Source organism: Papio anubis, chromosome 16 (assembly GCF_008728515.1).
Source record: "Papio anubis isolate 15944 chromosome 16, Panubis1.0, whole genome shotgun sequence".
In the NCBI taxonomy this organism is placed as follows: domain Eukaryota; kingdom Metazoa; phylum Chordata; class Mammalia; order Primates; family Cercopithecidae; genus Papio; species Papio anubis.
In genome coordinates this window covers 64,419,160-64,439,586 of record NC_044991.1, presented here as the reverse complement: position 1 = coordinate 64,439,586, position 20,427 = coordinate 64,419,160, and the positions used below count along the sequence as shown (strand labels likewise).

General features: G+C 49.6%; 2 protein-coding genes across 4 annotated transcripts in view; one reads left to right on the top strand and one right to left on the bottom strand.

Moving 5' to 3' along the window:
- The first annotated feature begins 3,209 nt into the window (after positions 1-3,209).
- Positions 3,210-9,177, top strand: GHRH (growth hormone releasing hormone). Of its 2 annotated transcripts, XM_021921066.2 has the most exons (4): positions 3,210-3,308; positions 3,617-3,721; positions 5,776-5,895; positions 9,030-9,177. In XM_021921066.2, the coding sequence occupies exons 1-4, from the start codon at positions 3,226-3,228 to the stop codon at positions 9,046-9,048; spliced, it is 327 nt and encodes a 108-aa protein (XP_021776758.1). In that variant the 5' UTR covers positions 3,210-3,225; the 3' UTR covers positions 9,049-9,177. The 2 variants fall into 2 exon arrangements, with proteins under 2 accessions (XP_021776758.1, XP_021776757.1); XM_021921065.2 differs by lacking the exon at positions 9,030-9,177 and having other exon boundaries at positions 5,776-6,125.
- Positions 9,178-18,627: 9,450 nt separating this feature from the next.
- Positions 18,628-20,427, bottom strand: part of RPN2 (ribophorin II) — a 59,887-nt gene continuing 58,087 nt past the window's right edge. For both annotated transcript variants that reach the window (XM_009216164.2, XM_003904776.3), the window contains one exon: positions 18,628-18,954. In XM_009216164.2, coding sequence (XP_009214428.2) covers positions 18,942-18,954 — 13 coding nt within the window. In that variant the 3' untranslated portion in view covers positions 18,628-18,941. The remainder of the gene's footprint in view (positions 18,955-20,427) is intronic.

Here is a 20,427-nt window from a genome sequence, read left to right as displayed (position 1 = left end):
TGCCCTTCTATAAGGTTATTTTCAACTCCTTGAAACTACCGGGTGTGCATAGGGAGGGGCCAGTCAAGCAGGTGTTCCTGTCTGTCTCCATTCTTTCTTCCCCAGAGGCCCAACGACAAAGAGCAAGAAGTTTTCCTTTTTTTCAGACCCTTTCCCACGTGCGGGCGATGGAGGCTGAGGCCCCTTGTGAACGGGGAATGCTGTGAATAGAGCATTGTACCTGGGAAGCTGCTGCATGGAGCGGGAGGAAGTCTGCTGGCCTGGGAATGGGGAGGCCCATTCTGAAGTGCCCACTCCAAAACTAATTTGATGGAGGACCATGGAAAAGGTCCTTGTCCCCTCTGGGCTCTTTTCCTCAGCTGTAAGAGGAGCATGGGGGTGCCTGCTCCAGAGGGAGAGTGCAAGGGTGGGTTGTAGAGCCCGGTAGGGCACAGGGGCTGGGAATCCCTTGTGCCAGTCCTTGGGAGAAGGGGCAGCAGCTCAGGAGGCAGAAGGAAAGCTTAAGTCAAGACAAGGGGTTTGAGCTTTATTCTGGAGGGAGTGGGGAGCCAGGGGCTTCTGAGCAGGGGAGGGAGGTGATTGGGGACCCAGATCTGCCTGAATCTTTAAACATCAGCAGCAAAGAAGGCAAGAAAGCCAGGCTGCAGCGGAGAGACAGGAAAGGCAGTGGTTTCTGTCAAGGGGCGCTGCTTGTGTCCAAAGGTCTCCCAGCTTAGGAAATTCCACTTCTGGAGAGGCAGCCTGGACCAGGTGGGGAGAAGGGGGACCAGACATGGTATGGTGCGATGAGGAGGACGGAAGGCTGCCGAGCCTTGGTCTGAGGAACAAAGGCTTAAGTCAGATGTGAGACGTATCTAAAGGGCTGGTCGTTTGGCTGCAGGTGCAGAGGCTCTGGCCCAGCAGGCAGAAGTTACACAGCCAGCCCTCGGGGCAGATCCCATGTTCTCATCTTTTCTCTAGCCCCAGTCCTTACCGGAACAGTAGAGGCTTAACGAATATTTGCAGGAGAAGGAGATTTGGGCTTGACATGATGAGACAAACTTCCTAACAATAAGAACTGCCTGGGCCGGGCATGGTGGCTCATGCCTGTAATCCCAACACTTTGTGAGACTGAGGCGGGGGGATTGCTTAAGCCCGGGGGTTTGAAACCAGCCTCGGCAATATCGTGAGACTTTATCTTTACAGAAAATTTCAAAATTAGCTGGGCATGATGGCACATGCCTGCAGTCCCAGCTACTCAGGAGGCTGAGGCAGGAGGATTGCTTGAGGCCAGGAGTTTCAGGCCATGATTGCACCACTCTATCTCAGCCTGGGCCACAGAGTGAGACCCTGTCTCAAAATAAATAAATAAAGAACCACTTGGAAATAAGCCCCAGGGCGTGGGGGTAGTGAGCTCCCTGTCATTCGCTGGCAGCCAGTGCTCACTCGAGCAGAGCAGGAAGTGGAGGACGGCCAGTGTGCGATCGGGGCGGGGTAGGGGAGTGGGGATGCTTGTGTCAGGGAGGGAGGGACTGACCGCTGAGGCCTGGGCTGCTGCTCCCTCCAGCTCTGCAGGCACAGGGTCTCAGGTTGCAATGAGCGGTCCCTGAGAGTGCTGCCTGGGGGCCCAAGGCATCCCTGGGTTAGAGGAGATTTCAGTGCCTTCGGAAAGGAGGGTGATACCCTGAGAGGACCGGGAGAACAAGCTGGGTTCTGCCAGCGCTGGCCCTGCCTGCCGGAACTCTTCAGCAGGACCCAGGAGCGGGAGGGAAGGAAGCCATGTCGGGAGATCGTGGGAAAGGCGGGGGTGCTGGCCATCTCCGGGGCAGGCTGGGCCCCTGGATGGATCTACACCCCCATGGAGGAGACATCCTGCTGAGAGGGAGAAACCCATAGAGATGGGAGGACCGAATTCCTAGGGGGCCAAGTCCCCCGATGGCAGCCGTGTTTCCATGCTCAGGCAGGTCTGGGCCGACACAGTAGCACTTGCGCAGGGGCGGGCTCTGTCCCCTGCTGGCTGTTCTTCCCCTAATTGCAGAGCATGGTGTCCGCAGGCCCCAATTAAGGGTAGTTACAGGACCTATGGGACGACTGTGCCACGCTGGTTCCCCCCCGCCCCCCGCTCTTCGGTCTCTTCCAGGACTAAAACCCTTCAGCGAAATCTAAGCGTCTGGAGCAAGACTTAGAGCCCTTCTCCCCTCTCTCCAACTCCAAACAAAATTAAAACAGGAAGAGCCTGCCCTCTCAGAGGATCAGTCTTAGGTAGCCACAGCAAAGGTTTCTAGAGAATTCCCTATTGGTTCAGGCACCTCACCTCACCAGATCCTTACAGGAGCCAAAGTAGGAGGTCTAGTTACCATCTCGGTTTTATGGCCAGGGAAAATAAGGCTCAGAGAGGGGAAGCCACTTGTCCTGGGACACACAGCTAATGACAGCTGAGCTAGGATTTGAATTTCCAGTTTGTCTGACTCAGAGCAGAGCAGTTGCCCTTGCTGCCTGCCGTCACTGCCACACTGGATGGGGTTGAATGAGGGGGCATTGAGGGAATGTTCTTTGACCTTCCCCATTCCTTGCTAAGGGATCCCATTTTATTTTATTTATTTAATTTTTTTTTTTTTTTTGAAACAGGGTCTCACTTTGTCACCCAGCGTGGAGTGCATGGCATGATCTTGGCTCACTGCAACCTGCGCCTCCCGGGTTCAAGGGATTCTCATGCCTCAGCCTCCCGAGTAGCTGGGATTACAGGCACATGCCACCACTCCTGTCTTATTTTTGTAATTTTAGTAGAGACAGAGTTTCACCAGGTTGGCCAGGCTGGTCTCAAACTCCTGGTCTCAGGTGATCTGCCCACCTCAGCCTCCCAAAGTGCTGGGATTATAGGCATGAGCCACCGTGCCTGGCCCCAAATCCCACTTCTAATGCCTTATGGCAAGGGGAAATTTCTCTACCATCACTGGTTTTCAGTTCAACCCTATGTGGTTGGCAGGGTAGCTCCATCATACCCATTCTACAGATGAAGAAAGTGAAGTCAGAGCGGGTGGCTGGCAGAGGCAGAATGTGAACCCGGGTCTGTCTGACTTCCAGAGTCCGAATTCTTTTTCCCATCCCACAGTTTCCAAAAATCAAAAATCAAGGCTTGCCTTGGAGTCAAGCCCAGGGCTGGGCCAGTAAAGGCCATCCTGATGGCTGTGGCAATACCTGACCTTCCTCTCCTGTCACTCTGCAGGTGCCAGCCCCGGGTGAAGGATGCCACTCTGGGTGTTCTTCTTTGTGATCCTCGCCCTCAGCAGCAGCTCCCACTGCTCCCCATCTCCCCCTTTGACTCTCAGGTAAGCAGCCCCTGGGGAAAGTTCCCACCACTCCCAAGCCATCCCTGCCATGGGGCAGGCGTTAGTGAATGCAGACTCAGCCCATTAGCTGGGCCCCAGCTATGTCTCCAGGCAGCACCCACTGCCCGTCCTTGCAGAGGAGGCAGACACAGCTTCACAGAGGTCACTCAGAGGGGTCTGAGTCTCTCTTGGGGTGAGTGGGACAGATGGCAACAGAAGGATCTTGCAGAGACATGGCGAATGCGGCCGTGACTGTCCCCTCGCCTGGCCTCCACCCCGCCCTCTGACCCCTGACTCCTTCTGCACAGGATGCGGCGGTATGCAGATGCCATCTTCACCAACAGCTACCGGAAGGTGCTGGGCCAGCTGTCCGCCCGCAAGCTGCTCCAAGACATCATGAGCAGGCAGCAGGGGTAAGCAGGAGTTCTAGTGATTTCTTCCCATACTCTGCAGCAGAGTCTCCGGGATCTTGTTCCCTACAGGAGACCAGGGACCAAGTCAGATCTCTTCCTTGGCACAGCAAGTGTCATTTCTGGACTTCCCATAGCAAAAGGGTTCCAGCGTTAAACCTCAGCTTACCTCCACACCTACCATGTGCCTCTTCCGGCTAGGCTCTGACAGTAACCACACTGGTGGTAGTTACCATTTAATCATGACTCCATGCCAAAAACAAAGGCTCTGCCCTGGGACATTTACAGACATTTGGCACAGTGCTGGGCACACAGGATGCCCTTGGTAGTGTCAGCTACTATTATTCTTAGTTTCTTGCTTTCTTTTTTTTAGAGACAGGGTCTCATTCTGTTGCCCAGGCTGGAGTGCAGTGGAATGATCATGCCTCATTGTAAACTCAAATGCCTGGACTCAAATGATCCTCCCATCTTAGCCTCCCAAGTAGCTGGGACTACCAGTATGCACCACCACAACCAACAATTTTATTTTTTGTAGAGATGGCGTCTCACTATGTTGTCCAGGCTGGTCTCGAACTCCTGGCCTCAAGTGATCCTCCCACCTTGGCCTCCCAAAGCATTGGGATTACAGTTGTAAGCCACCTTGCCCAGCTTTTAGTTTCTTCTTTAATCTTCATAACAACCCTTATCCCCATTATACAGGGGTAATAGCTTTTTTTTTTTTTTTTTTTTTTTGAGACGGAGTCTCGCTCTATCCCTGAGGCTGGAGTGCAGTGGCACAATCTCAGCTCACTGCAAGCTCTGTCTCCTGGGTTCACACCATTCTCCTGCCTCAGCCTCCCGAGTAGCTGGGACTACAGGTGCCCGCCACCACACCTGGCTAATTTTTGTATATTTTAGTAGAGACAAGGTTTCACCATGTTAACCAGGACAGTCTCGATCTCCTGACCTCGTGATCTGCCCGCCTCAGCCTCCCAACGTGCTGGGATTACAGGCATGAGCCACTGTGTCCGGGCCCAGGGTTAATAGCTCTTAAAGGACACACAAAGAGTGGCAGAGTTTGGAGCAAAACTGCCTGACTCTATAGCCTGTATGTTTTTTAGTTTTTACTTTGAAAAAATCTCAAACTTACAAAAAAGTTGCAACAAAAGCACAATGGTCTTCCATATACCTTTCCAATTCCTAACATTTTATCACATTTGCTTACTCTATATCTATAGCTAGATATAGATACATACCACAGAAACACATATGCACATTAAGTGTTATCATTTTTGCTGAACCATTTGAGAGTAAATTGCAGTCATCATGACCCTCTACCTTTAGGTACTTCTGTATGTGTCTCCTAATACCTAACCAAAGGACATTTCCTTACATAATCATAATATAATTGTCAGTTATAATCCATTTTCAAATTTTACCAGTTGTCCCAAAATGTCCTTTATGACAATTATTTCTTTTTCTGATCTGGGACCCAATCTGGGATCATGGATACCATTTAGTTGTCATGTCTCTTCAGTTTCTTTTAATCTGGAATTGTTCCTCGGTCTTTCATGACATTGACAGTTTTGATTACTAAAGGCTAATGATTTATAGAATGTCTCTCATGTTGAATTTGCCAGACATATCCCCATGATTAGAGGATGCATTCCTCTAATGATGATTAGAGGAATCAGGTGATGCACTCACAGAAGTAATGTTGTGTCCTTCTCAGTGCCTGGTATCAGGAGGCACAGGATGGCAACTTGTGCCATTATTGGTGGATTATTGGTAGATGGTAACTTCGATCAGTTGGTTAACATGGTGTCTGCCAGGTTTCTCCTCTATAAAGTTATTTTTCCCTCTATAATTAATAATCTGTGGGGAGACGTTTTGCAACTGTATACATTTGTACTACTGTACTCTTCACTACTATATATACTGCCTCCCTAAGTGTGGCTGAATCTAATTCAGTTGGGTAGAAGAGTCCACACCAGATATTGAAATAGGCGTAGGGATATACCTCTGCCTCTCCACATCCTACCCAAATAGCAACTAGTTCTCTTTTTCTAACCACATAGAGAGAGAAACCAAGAGCGAGGAGCAAGGGCACGGCTTGGCCGGCAGGTGGACAGCGTGTGGGCAGAACAAAAGCAAATGGAATTGGAGAGCATTCTGGTGGCCCTGCTGCAGAAGCACAGGTATGGGTGTGTGTGCGTGTGTGCTTCTAGGGACTTCAGGGCTTCCTACTCCATGGTTTGCTGGGAAAAGGAAAAAATCCACTCCTCTCTGAAGGTATGGGGCTCTGCCAAACAAACCAAGAACAAGGACCCTCCTGACAGACATTAAGAACTAGGAGAATGGCTGGGCATGGTGGCTCATGCCTGTAATCCCAGCACTTTGTGAGGTCGAGGTGGGTGGATCATCTGAGGTCAGGAGATCGACACCAACCTGGCCAACATGGCGAAACCCTGTCTTTACTAAAAATACAAAAATTAGCCAGGCGTAGTGGCTCACGCCTGTAATCCCAGCCACTTGGGAGGCTGAGGCAGGAGAATCGCTTGAAGCTGGGAGGCGGAGGTGTCAGTGAGCTGAGATGGCACCATTGCACTCCAGCCTGGGCAACAGAGTAAGACTCTGTCTAAAAAAAAAAAAAAAAAGGCTGGGCACGGTGGCTCAAGCCTGTAATCCCAGCACTTTGGGAGGCCGAGATGGGCGGATCACGAGGTCAGGAGATCGAGACCATGCTGGCTAACACGGTGAAACCCCGTCTCTACTAAAAGATACAAAAAACTAGCCGGGTGAGGTGGCGGGTGCCTGTAGTCCCAGCTTCTCAGGAGGCTGAGGCAGGAGAATGGCGTGAACCCGGGAGGCGGAGCTTGCAGTGAGCTGAGATCCGGCCACTGCACTCCAGCCTGGGCGACAGAGCGAGACTCCGTCTCAAAAAAAAAAAAAAAAAAAAAAAAGAACTAGGAAAGTGCCTGGGTGCGGTGGCTCATGCCTGTAATCCCAGTACTTTGGGAGGCTGATGGGGAAGAACCACTTGAGGCCAGGAGTTTGAGACCAGCTTGCCCAATATAGTGAGATCCCATCTCAATCAATCAATCAATACTAGGAGAGTTCTTCAGACATGACGGGTGGGAAGTGTCTGATGGAGACCGCATCTTATCCACGGCTGTATCCCAGTGCGGAGCCAGAGGCCAGGCTCAGTGTCCATGCCCAAAAATGTTACTCACTGAATGGTTCCGGGATACGACCCAGAAATCTGAATTTTAACAGGTGTCCCCAAGGATTTGGCTGCAGGTGAACTGACAGGCATGCTCTGGATCCCTTGCCAAGTTCAAAAAACTATAAAGCCAAAGACAGACCAGCCCTCCCACACACTGTGGTAGATGAGTGTGCACAGACACACGATCAGCAGACGAGAGATGTGATGACTGTCGTTCCCCAGCTCACTGGCCCTCACGTTTCTCCTGGGAGTCAGGGGAGATCGGAAATGAGTTTCCTCATTTTACAGAGGAGGAAAAGTGAGGCAAAGAGGGGGCGGCAGCTGGCCCCAAGTCAGGGACTGGCAGGCCCAAGACCTGTTCTTTGCACAAAGCCCCACTTCATGGGCAAAGTTTCCCAAAAATGTCGTGGCTGTTTGGAGAAACTCTGCTGGGGTTTAGAACCTGATTTGTTGTTGTTGTTGTTGTTGTTGTTGAGATGTAGTTTCACTCTCATCACCCGGGCTGGAGTGCAGTAGCGTGATCTCAACTCACTACAACCTCCGCCTCCAGGGTTCAAGTGATTCTCAGCCTCCCGAGTAGCTGGGATTAGGTGCCTGCCACTATGCCCAGTTGATTTTTGTACTTTTAGTAGTGAACTCCTGACCTCAGGTGATCCGCCCTCCTCAGCCTCCCTAAGTGCTGGGATTACAGGCACCCGCCACCACACCCGGCTAACTTTTTGTACTTTTAGTAGAGATGGGGTTTCACCATGCTGGCCAGGCTGGTCTCGAACTCCTGACCTCAGGTGATCCACCTGCCTTGGCCTCCCAAAGTGCTAGGATTACAGGTGTGAGCCACCACAGCTGGCCTAGAGCCTGATTGAACTGCGAGCACAAGCAGGTCCCAGTGTGGCTCTGCTGGGCACTTCTGGTCCAATCTATTAAGCAAATCCAGTTCCCAGCAGAGCTCTCTGTGGCCTCTCTCCCCTTCTTCCCAACCCGATTAGACACCACCAGCCCAGAGATTTCACCATCTACAAGCAGCACCAGGCCTACGGCAGATGACAGGAGGGGCGACAACCAGGCTGGGAGGCGGGAAGAACGCCTGGACCCCAGGCCTGGTTCTACAACTAGCAGCACAGCAACACGCTTCTTAGTTTCGACTCTGTGAAAGGAGGGGTTAGCTCTTACCATCTCTAGGGTCCGCAAGACAAGAGTTCAAAAATAATGTCTCTAAGAAGAATGCCTCCTCTGTGCCTCGCAGGCTGGGATTAGGTAATTGTTCACCTGCTATGGCTCTCATCAGGCCCCGGTAGGGTGGATGGCTCCAGGGAGGGCTAATCCTAAGAATGCAGGCTTTGTTCCTGCCAGTTAAAAGCCAGAGGCTTCACAGAGATTGAAGTCATAGAGCCCGCAGAGCTGGCAGGAAGGGTCCCGAAGGCTGCTACAGCCATTGTTCCCCCTCCAGCTGGACTGCTGCAAATACCAGGATATCACTGGTGAGCAGGAATAAGTTCCTGCTTTAGAGTGCAGAGGACAGCCATGTGACAGATGGCTCACTTTTGCACCCATCATACATTGTGTCCATGTAATGGCCCCGTAAGGAAACTGAGGCTCGGGTTTAGCCATCCTCCCACCCCTGTAAAGACCATCCAGTGACTGTGACATGCCACGCTCTGGACCGGAGGCATAGCAGGCAGGGTACAGGACGGCAGCGACTCCTGCTTTCACAGAATTCATAACGCACCGAGGCAGCAAGGAACTAGATACGTTCTTGTACAGTCAATTACTTCATTGTGATGAGTGGGAAGAGACGCTGGGAAGTGGTGACGGTGAGGCTGGGAGAACGCTGAGCCTGTCTGGGGATTAGAGGCAGCTTCTTCAAGGGGAAGTGACTGGCCCAGGGTCTTGGTGGGAGTTGGCTGGCAGAGCAGAGAGCAGGGGCTAAGCCTGGGACTCACCTCGCTGGCACGCTTGCACATCCTTCCCTCCACCCCACACAGCCTCTTTTGGAATCCGAAAGGCCAGCTCCTGCCATGGGAGCACCCATAGCCCTGGTTCCATGCATCCCACTCTAGCCACCCTCACTTCAATTCCCCGGATTGAGCTTGATCTTTCTTTCTGTAGCAGGAACTCCCAGGGATGAAGATTCCTCCTGTGACCTGGGCTACCTGTAGCCAAAACGCAACTGGATCCAGTTAATCCTCTTTCATTTCTGACCCACTTTTTCCTTTGTAAATACAATAAAATTCCCCCATACCAGTGTGCATTTAAATGTTCTTTTCTCTTCAGCCTAATTTTTTCTGTGTTTTATATAGTTACATTTCCCAAAGTGGTATTACAAGGTATAATTTTGTTAAAACTAACATTTACCAAGCACGCAGAGTGCAAAGCAGGCAGCTTCGTGCATAGAACCTCATATGCTCCTTACACAGGCTGATGGGGGGTATTGGCATCCTCCTCCTTTCACAGACAAAGAACTGAGGCACAGAAAGTGTAACCCAATTGCCCACAGTCACACCTGGCAAATGAGAAAGCTGGGATTCAAATCCAGGCAAGTCCAACCCAGAACCAGCTTTTAACCACATTCAACTAACTTCAATCACAGTCATCCTTCACCCACGTGTGACTTGCTCTTCTATAAGCAGCACTATTTATTCATTCAACAAACTCTTGTTGCCCAGGCTGGAGTGCAATGGCACGATCTCGGCTCACTGCAACCTCCGCCTCCTGGGTTCAGGCGATTCTCCTGCCTCAGCCTCCCGAGTAGCTGGGATTACAGGCATGTGCCACCATGCCCAGCTAATTTTGTATTTTCAGTAGAGATGGGGTTTCTGCATGTTGGTCAGGCTGGTCTCAAACTCCCAACCTCAGGTGATCTGCCCACCTCGGCCTCCCAAAGTGTTGGGATTACAGGCATGAGCCACCGCACCCGGCCTTCATTCAACAAACATTTATAGAACACCCACTCTGTGCCAGGTACTGTTCTGGGCACTGGAGAGATAGTCATGAACAAGGTCCCTGACCTTATAGAGCTTATATTCCAATGTGTGTGTGGTGGGGAAGAGAATAATAAACACAAGTCAATATAGAATATGTCAGATGTTGGCAAGTGCAAAGGATAAAGCTTTAAAGGGCCAGGGAGTGCTGGGGGTATAATTTGATCTACACTGTGTATATGTGAAGGCCTCACTGATGTGACATTTGAGTAAAGACCTGAGGAAGAGAGGGAATTGGCTTGTAAATATCAGAGTAAAGAACATTCCAGGCAGAGTGAAAACTCAACAAAGGCTTAGAGGCAGGAGTGTGGAAGAAGGACTAGCAAGGGGGTCAATGTGGCTACCTGGGCCAGAGCAAGGATGTCAGTGGAGAGAAAAAAGTCCTGGAGGAGCAGGAGGCCAGCTCATGGGGACACTTGGAAGTGTTAAAAAACAAAACAAAACAAAACAAGTAACAAATTGAGTCTTTTTGGTTTTTTTGTTTTTTTGTTTTGTTTTGTTTTGAGACGGAGTCTCACTCTGTTGCCCAGGCTAGAGTGCTCTGGCACGATCTCGGCTCACTGCAACCTCCACCACCAGGGTTCAAGTGATTCTCCTGCCTCAGCTTCCCAAGTAGCTGGGATTACACGTGTGAGCCACCACCCCGACCCAAATAGAGTTTTAAAGATTGAATTGGCGTTTGTGAGCAGTTCACGAACTGGGCAGCATCCCGCGGGGGGCTCTGACAAGCTGAGTGGGAGTGAGCCTTACAGGCAAAAAGGGGCTGAAGAAGCAGAAACAGGACATGAAAAGCAGACTGGTCATTTCAAAGTTACCTTCCTTCTGGGGTTAAAGCAGAGGGGACTTCCTGATTATGCAAGCTAAGGTAGACTGGGCCCCTTCTTTTTTTTTTTTTTTTTTTTTTTGAGACGGAGTCTCGCTCTGTCGCCCAGGCTGGAGTGTGGTGGCGTGATCTAAGTTCACTGCAACCTCCCCGTTCCGGGTTCAAGCGATTCTCCTACTTCAGCCTCCCGAGTAGCTGGGATTATAGACGCCTGCCACCAAGCCTGGCTAATTTTTGTATTTTTAGTAGAGACAGGGTTTCACCACATTGGCCAGCCTGGTCTCGAACTCCTGACCTCAGGCGATCCACCTGCCTCAGCCTCCCAAAGTGCTGGGATTACAGGCATGAGCCACTGTGCCTGGCCCAACTGGACCCCTTCTGATTGGCTGCTGTGAATTTCATATTTTGGAAAACTGGACCATTTAATGTTCTGTTTGATGATACGGCACTTAGCAGGTCATGAGTGACTCTGTTCTGGTTGGGTCTGGTTTGTTGGGGCCCACCTAGTGCAAGAGCTCAGTTCGAAACAGCGGCCTCCCATAAATGTTCGTTAACAAGGTCACAGTAAGGATTTGGATCCCACACTTGGTGAGATGAAAGCCATGGTAGAGTTTAAGCAGAAGAATGACATGCTGTGACCTATGTTGAAAATCACTCTAAGAAATGGTCAAACTCTAGATACATTCTTAGGGCAGAAGCCATTTGCTGATACACAGGGTGTAGGGATTGGAGAGAAGTTAAGAATGACTCCCGCGTTTCTGGCCTGAGGATGGAGGGTGTGAGGATGGAGTTGCCACTTAGCAGCTTTGGGGGCTGGGGCAATATTAAGAGTTTAGGTTTGAACGTTGAGTGTGAGGTGCCTATGAAAGATGCAAGTGAGGAAGCTGAGTAGGCACATGGCTGTACAGGTCCTAGTTCAGGAGAGTCCCCTGAGTTCGGGGGAGAGGTCTGGACAGCTGGTTTGGTTTGGTAGTTGTCACCATTTAGACAGTCAGTCTTTAAAGTCAAAAGACTAGTTAGATTACTAAGGAAGAATGTGGGAAGAGTAGAGTCCAGGGATCGATCCCCCGGAAACCCTACATTTAAAGTTTAGAAGAGGGCCAGGCGCAGTGGCTCATGCCTGGAATCCCAGCATTTTGGGAGGCCAAGGCAGGTCGATCACTTGAGGCCAGGAGTTCAAGACCAGCCTGGCCAAAATGGCGAAACCCTATCTCCACTAAAAATACAAAAATTAGCTGGGCATGGTGGCGCACGCTTGTAATCCCAGCTACTCAGGAGGCTGAGGCAGGAGAATCATTTGAACCTGGGAGGCAGAGGTTGCAGTGAGCCGTGATCATACCACTGCACTCCAGTCTGGGCGACAGAGCAAGACTGTCTCAAAAAAAGAAAAAAAAAAAAAGTTTTGAGGAAAGATGAGGAACCAGCAAAGGAGGCTGAGAAGTAGCAGACAGTGAAGTAACAGGAAAACCACTTCACAGAAGAATCCCAGAAGTCAAATGAAGGGTGTTTCTAGAAGAAAGGGGTGATCCGCTCTGCTAAATGCTGCTGATGGGACAAGTCGGTTGAGAACGGACCACGGAAGTGACCGTGGAAGCCACTGATGACCTCGGCAAAGAGAAATCGGGTGAAGTAGTGAAGGCCGAAGTCTGGTTTGAGTGGGAGAAATGGGAGAAGAGGAACCAGAGCTGGTGAGTATAGACTTGGCTGTGCAATAGGGTGGCCCCTAGACATACGTGGCTAATGAACACTTGAAATGGTACTATCTGAGATGTACTTTAAGTATAAAATAAACACTGGGGCGTGGTGGCTCATGCCTGCAATCCCAGCATTTTTGGGAGGCCCAGCGGGGAGGATCACTTGAGGATAGGAGTTCAAGACTAGCCTGGGCAACATAGCCAGACTCTGCCTCTACAAATACAAATTCAAAACAAATTGGCCAGGCATGGTGACACATGCCTGCAGTCCCAGCCACTTGGGAGGCTGAGGTGGGAGAACTGTTGAGCCCAGGAGTTTGAGGCTGCAGTGAACTATGACTGTACCACTGCACTCCAGCCTGGGCAACAGAGTGAGACTCTGTCTCTAAAAAAAAAAAAAAAAAAACATAAAACAAAGCACCCCACAGGTTAAAGGTGCAAGTAAGGAATCACTCAGATTTAACATGAAAAAATACAAAATACCTCAATATTTTTATACTGATCACATATTAAAATGATATTTTAGATACACTGGGTTAAATTAAAGATATTAAAATTAATTTCACCTGTTTCTTTTTAACTTTTTTATCTTGGTTTCCAGAAAATGTAAAATCCCCTATGTAGCTTGCCTTGTATTTCTATTGGACAGCGCTGGTAGAGATGATTTTTTTGAGAAATTTTGCTATAAAGGGAAGCAGAGAACTGGAGCCACTGACCCGAGGCCCCTGCATCAGTGATTACCCAACTTTTGCTATTCATGAGCCATTTTATCGGGGCCAAATATTCCCACACATCACCTACCCTCTGCGTGCCTCTGATCAGAATCTATGAACTTTCTGGGGTGACTGAAATGTTCTATATTTCGATTTGAATGGTAGTTATACCAGTGTTATTACATACAAAAATTCATTCAGTTGTTCACTTAGGATCTGTGCATTTTGCTGTGAGTAAATTAAACCTAAAAAAAAAACCCTGACAACTGTGAAAAGTCTGGATGATGGGATGTCTGTTTTGATTTAAAAAGTGCAAAAGAGGGGCCAGGCGCGGTGGCTCAAGTCTGTAATCCCAGCACTTTGGGAGGCCAAGGCGGGCGGATCATTTGAGGTCAGGAGTTCCAGACCAGCCTGGTAACATGGTGAAACCCCGTCTCTACTAAAACTACAAACATTAGCCGGGCGTGGTGGCACGTACCTGTAATCCCAGCTACTAGGGAGGCTGAGGCAGGAGAATCACATGAACCTAGGAGGCGGAGGTTGCAGTGAGCAGAGATGACACCACTGTACTCCAGCCTGGGTGACCGAGCAAGACTCTGTCTCAAAAAAAAAAAAAAAAAAGTGCAAAAAGAATCACAGCCTCTTAACATTGATGGGGTGAACAATCCCACCTCTCTGTTGTGCAGCCTAAGACAGTGTTGCCAGGGAAGGAATGACCCAAGCTCCAAGGGCCTGGCAGCCAGGTCTCCAGTCTCCCAGCACCAGAACTACGCAACCAACTCGGTTCCTCCCAGGGTAAAGACCACCTGCTCTCCCTGGGCGCCCGAGAAAAAAAAACTGTGAAGCCTGGGAAACCGTCTGCAGGGGGCCACTGAGGCGGCTCCACCAAGGAGACAATCAGAACAATGGGAGACAAAAGCCCCTCGGAGGAAAAGGCTGGCCTTTGACGGCAGGCGGCCCACTTCAACCAAGAGAGGCGGGCACAAAGGAGGGGGCTGTGAATGGGAGGCGCGCCTGGCCTGCCCCGAGACCCCCTCCTTCCTCCCAGACCCACCTGCTCATATCTTTCCTTGGCCTGTCCCGACAAAACAAAAGCTGAGGGCTCTCTCAACTTCCAATTAGTTTTTCAAATAAAAGAATGACTGCTGGGACCTGCTGCTACTTGTGGTTTTTGAGGTGAATGCAATTATAGGGGGAAAACCGCCATGGCAACAACTCCAGGGCTCCATACCATTAACCACGGCACGAATGGCATCCAGAAGACTCCACTTGCCCTGCAGAGGAGCTGGGAGCTTCCCACTCCCGGGAGGGTCCTACTGAAGACGGAGTGCTATTTTTCTCCCTAAAGAAATGCTCTAATCAATGGGGGACTTGTCGCTTTTAATGATAATCTCTTCTGTTTGTATTAAGTTAAAGTTCACAAAGAGGCTTCCCATCCATTACTTCATTTGTTCTCTACAACAGGCCCCTGAGGAAGGCAGAGCAGGGCACACTGGCCCAGCTGGATTCAACTAGAGGTCAGATTCAAGGAGAGTCGCTCCAGGTCGGCAGGACGGGACTGATGGGGTGGGAAGGGAAGGCAGCACTCTCTCGAAAAGGCTGCTTTAAGACCCCAGGCCCCTCAGGAAATGCTGGGGAGGAAATGAGGGAGCTGGGGAGTCAAGTGACTTGAACTAACAGGTGAATGTAGACCTGCTACAGATTGTTGACTGGGCTCCTGCTACCTCCACCTAGGAAATAAAAATGACAATATCTGCGCTATTGAGAGCGAACACCGACTCAATGCTAAGTGTCAGGCACTGTGGTATGTGTTGTGGCTGTGAACTCCTCTAATCCCTATAAAGCCCTCAGAGGTATGATCCCCATTTTTACTGATGGGCAACCAAGGCCCAGAGAGGTAAAGGAAGGTACAAAAGGACACACAGCTAATGGGGGAACTCAAAGCAGCTCTGACTCTAAAGCTGATGTGTCTTGTGCTCCTCAGAGAAGGCCAGGCCCAGGCGCTACTGCAGTGAATCACTTGAGTGATGAATCCAGTGGATTTCATGAATTATAGGAGACAGGCCTGCTGTCAGCTCTGCACTCCCAGACCGTCTTGGCTATAGCAGCCAGGTTCTTCCCCTACAGCACTGCTCCAGCACTGAGAGCCGAGTCCCTTTAAGAGGCCAGGTGCAGTGGCTCCTGCCTGTAATCCTAGCACCTTGGGAGGTAGGGCAGATTGCTTGAGCTCAGGAGTATGAGACCAGCCTGGGCAACATTGCAAAATCCCATCTCTACTAAAAATACAAAAATTAGCCCAGTGTGGTGGCACGCACCTGTAGTCCCAGCTACTCCAGAGGCTGAGGTGGGGAAATCACCTGAGCCTGGGAGGTTGAAGTTGCAGTGAGTTGTGATTGCACCACTGCATTCCGGCCTGAGTGACAGAGCAAGACCCTGTCTCAAAAAAAAAAAAAAAAAAAAAAAAAAAAGGGCTTCGCCCAGTGGGTAGGATCAGACGGACAGCATCTGCCTCTGCTATACCCCAATATAAAACTCAGGCTGGCCAGGCGTGGTGGTGCATGCTTGTAGTCCCAGCTACTCAGGAGGCCCAGGCAAGAGGATCCCTTGAGTTCAAGGTCAGCCTGGGCAACATAGTGAGACCCCATCTCTCTCTCTCCTTTTTTTTTTTTTTTTTTTTAAAAAAAAGGTCCTAAGAGAAAAATCAATCCCTTTACCATAGCCCCTAAAAGCCAAGTTTATTCTGGCTTCTGCCCCAGCGAGGATGCTGTTCCTGCCAGTGACACCCTGGCTGCTTGGCCTGCTTCCAGTCGGAATGTGCCGTGCTCTTGCCCCAGAACCTCCGCACTGGCTGATTCTCTGGCCGGAGTGCTCTTCCCCAGCTTGGTATAGGCGCCTTCTCATTCTTCAGGTCTCGGCTGAGCCCTCCTGAGCCCTCCTGAGCCCTCCTGAGCCATCTAGGTAAGAACTGCTTCGTCTGAGGCCCTTCTCACATGTGTGGTCACTGTTCCCTTTCTCCCTCAGCCAGCCTGCCCGTGGGCTGTACCTGGACCAAGGGCAGGGACTGGATCCATCTTGCTCGCTGTGGTAGCTCTGGACACAGAACACAGCCTGGCACGTGGCAGTGTTTACCGGGCTCTGTTCTCCAGCTCCTGTCTTGAGTCTGCAGGCCAGCCCCGAACCAGCCCGGGAACCCCTTAGCTGTGCCAGCCCTTTCTCCAAAAAGCTGTTTCCTGACTTCCTTCCTTCCAGCCAGTGGCTGTCCTTTGTTCCCAGTGACCAGGACACCCGGCACCCTTTATACTTCCACCCTCAGGTCCTACTACCCACCCCTGCTCCACACCACCCACCCACCCCTGCTCCACACCAACGCCCCCCTCCGCTCACCCACCCCTGCTCCACACTACTGTCCACCCAGCCCTGCTCCACCCACCCCTGCTCCACACCACTGTCCACCAGCCTGGCATCCAGTCTATCTCCCAGGCCTGCACAGGTCTGGTGATAGGTGGGAAGTGCCCCTGCTCTCATCCCACACGCTGCTGGTGCTCTCTTTCCTCACCAGTCTGAGCGGCTAAGGTCCCAGCACACCTAAGTAGGAACACTAGGAGCCACCCAAGAGCAACAGGAAGCCACCATCACCCCTTCCCCTCAGAGTGGGATAAGAAACTAAAAGCAGAGGGTCCCAAAGGCATATGCCTATGGGAGCCAGGCAGATTATCAGAGAAGCACAGTTGCCAGGTGGACTGGCACAGGTGTCCTGTACATGGACACCTGTGGGGGGCGGGGCTGACAAGCTGGAGCTTGTAGGCTCCATCCAAAGGGAGGAGCTGCTATTCAGTGTCAGCTGACTGCCACTGTTCAGGAATCAGGCCCGCCAGGGACAGCTAATTTTCTCTTTCAGGAGAATCCAGAATCCAAAACCAAGATTTGTATACAAAATCTGTCTTCAAACGTTGGTAACTTACTCAATTAAAAAGAAAACACTACAGGTCACAAGTTTGCAACCTCTGGGAAGGAGAAGCCTCCTTCCCATCTTAGAGGCATCCCTATAACTGCCCACATCATCCTCTCACCTGTAGGATCCCATTCAGAACCAGCATAGAGTTCGAGAATCTTCTTTCCCTTTTTCCCAATCAAAATCCCAATTTCTTCACTGTAGTAAGGTCCAGCTAGGTTGGGAAGCAATCTGATTCAAATAAAACAACTTCCAGCCCCCCAATTCAATAAATACTACGAGGATTACCATATTTCAAAAGTTAACTAAACATATCATGTTTCAATTAATATTAGGTTGGTGCAAAAGTAATTGCGGTTTTTGCCATTCTAGAACTAGAGGCAATGGGCCAAGGCACATAACTGTAGGTCAATCAGGAAAGATGCCAAGTGGTAAGCCGCATCAGATTTCAACTCCTTCAATTCTATGAGGTACGTAGTTATCGCTCTTTTACAGAAACACAAAAGATTTATGGAGGTTAATCTACTTGCTCAAGGTCCCTCACCCTAGTAAGTGACAACACAAGGTTTGCCTGGCTCCGAAGTCTATGCAGTTAACCATGCCAGGCAGTATTAATTCTCTCTGTGCTATTGTATAACCTCATGTAATGGTGGCCCTAGGGCACAACTTCAAACGGGGCATTCTTGAGATGAGTGTGGCCTTCTAGCCTAAAGTCACTCAAGTGGTCAGTGCCATGGTTTGAATTTGTGTCCCTTGAAAATTGATGTTGCAACAAATCCCCATGCGACAGTCTTTTTTTTTTTTTTTGAGATGGAGTCAGGCTGGAGTGCAATGGCACGATCTCAGCCGACTGCAACCTCCGCCTCCCAGGTTCAAGCTATTCTCCTGCCTCAGCCTCCCAAGTAGTTGGGATTACAGGCGTGCACCACAATGCTCAGCTAATTTTGGTATTTTTAGTAGAGACAGGGTTTCACCATGTTGGCCAGGCTGGTCTCAAAACTCCTGACCTCAAGTGATCCGCCTGCCTCGGCCTCCTAAAGTGCTGGGATTACAGGCGTGAGCCACTGCGCCCGGCCCCAAGACAAGAGCCTTGAGCAGAGGTCCTAGCTGCGCAGAGATCCTAACTGCGCAGAGATCCTAGCTGCGGTCCACCTGCACATTCCTGTTGTGTAGCTGTGTTCTTGCCTAGTCACACTCAGTATCTAACCTAACACAGAAAGATTCTCAAAAATGGGACTCAGCTCACAGAAAACGTTAAAGGGGATAAAAACCCATCCCCTTGGACTCCTAGAAGTCCAAATGGCGCCTTCAGATACCAACAGGACTCCTATGCAGACAGCTGGTGCTCACTGCTGGAGAAGAAGAAAGGAAGCTGGCCTTTCCAGGCAGTTGTCTGTTCTGTTAGGAGCAAGGGGCAAGAAGGACCAATGTATAAAGGCCTGGAGAAATATGCTGGCATCAACAGCATTTCCAACTAAGTCCTCATGTCATATACCCAAGGACCCCACCACCCAAAAGTACGAGAATAAGCTCTCAATCAGGACTTTGTTCCTATTATTATCCTCTTTATTCCAAAACAATTACACATTTCAACTTTTCAAATGCAACATATGGGTGTAACTTAGGAATATTCACAGCATCTTGCACAGTGCCAGAGAAAGAGACTATCTGAGCTCACCAGGTATCTGCTCTGTGTTCAGGAAACTGAAAAACAACAAGCAAAAGTATAACTACAATCTGGACTTTTTTCTTTTTTAAATAAAGTTTGTGTTTTTTTTGCATTCTTTTCATACTGTGAATTGTTCTTGACTCCTTTTCTTGACATTCAGTTTTCAGAATTTCCATCCTTCTTCTGGAACTAATGTGCTGTTCTGAAAGAAAATGGAGACAAACACAGAATTACTGAGGGTTTCAGTTCACAGTTACAGTTCCTAACTGATGACAACAGAGACACCAAGGTACTCTCCCGCTCCTAAGAGCCCATTTATAAGGGAATAATCATTTATCTACCAAGTCTATTTATGTATGCCCCATCTCATTTTACAAAAGAACATGAGACGGCTAGTTCATAATTAAGCTGATGACAACTTAAATACAAACAACAAAACAAACTCAATAATAACTAAGAAAGTGGTATGCGACAACATAAGGAGATGAGGTAATTCCAGGCACACCTCTCACCGTGCAAGGCCAAAAACATAGTGTAAATTTCAATTAGATGAACAGAGAGGAAAGTTTAAAGAATGCTCATCAATCTCCCAGACTCCAGCTCTGCCAACCAACACGTGGCCCTTCTGTAGCTTAGATGACATCCTGACCATTCATTACAGAAACCTGCACATTCCTGCCGTGTGGCCGTGTTCTTGCCAAGTCACACTCAGATCTAACACAGAAAGATTCTCAAAAACGGGACTCAGCTCACAGAAAGTGTTAAAGGCGATAAAAACCTATCTCCTGTATTCTCTTTTTCCCTTCTGCTGCCTTTCCCTAGATTCTAAGGAGGGATGGGGAAACACAATGAATGAAAATGACAATCTAGCCAGACTGTGCAGCTGAGGAGATGGTTGCAGTGAGTAACCAATGCCGGCAGGCTCCAGCAAGCAGAGGCAGGGTTGCCGACACACAGCATCCATCCTTCAGTGGCAGCTCTTCCCAGGGGTGAGGACTAAGGTGATAATGACCCAGTCTTGCAGAATGGCAGGCTCCAAACCCATTAATAAAGCAGTTCCAAAAGACATGCACAGGCACGGAATTAATCTTGAGGGCTGGGGTGTGCACCCCTAATTCCTTGCCAACATTCAGAAGTTCCTAGGTACACTAAAATATGTGCATTCAGAAACGTTCATGCAGAAGGGATAGCACGAGTATGAAATAAGAACAGCTGAAGGGTAGTGGCCCACAACCACCGACTGTGGCTAGAACTATGTCCCACATTATGTCTGCTCAAATCAATGTCTGCCCTCAGATCGAGAACACTTTGCTACCAGGGGGTTTCCTTTCAAATACTAGGAAGTACCAAATGTCCAAATGATCAAGTGACTTTCCTCTTCCTCAAGCAATGATTTGGGGATAGCAGGGTAGGAACTGACTTTAAAAATCAAGAGGCCAAGTAAGGTGGCTCACGCCTATAATCCCAGCACTTTTAGGGGCCAAAGCAGGAGAATTGCTTGAGCCCAGGAGCTTGAGACCGGCTAGGGCAACACAATGAGACACCATCTCTATAAAAAAAAAGTTCTTTTTAATCAAGAAAAGAAAATTGAGTTAAACAATTAAATAACTCAACATTTAGCAGAAAGGACAATTTCTGAAAGCAAATCTCAGACAGAGTGACTGTAATTTAGGAT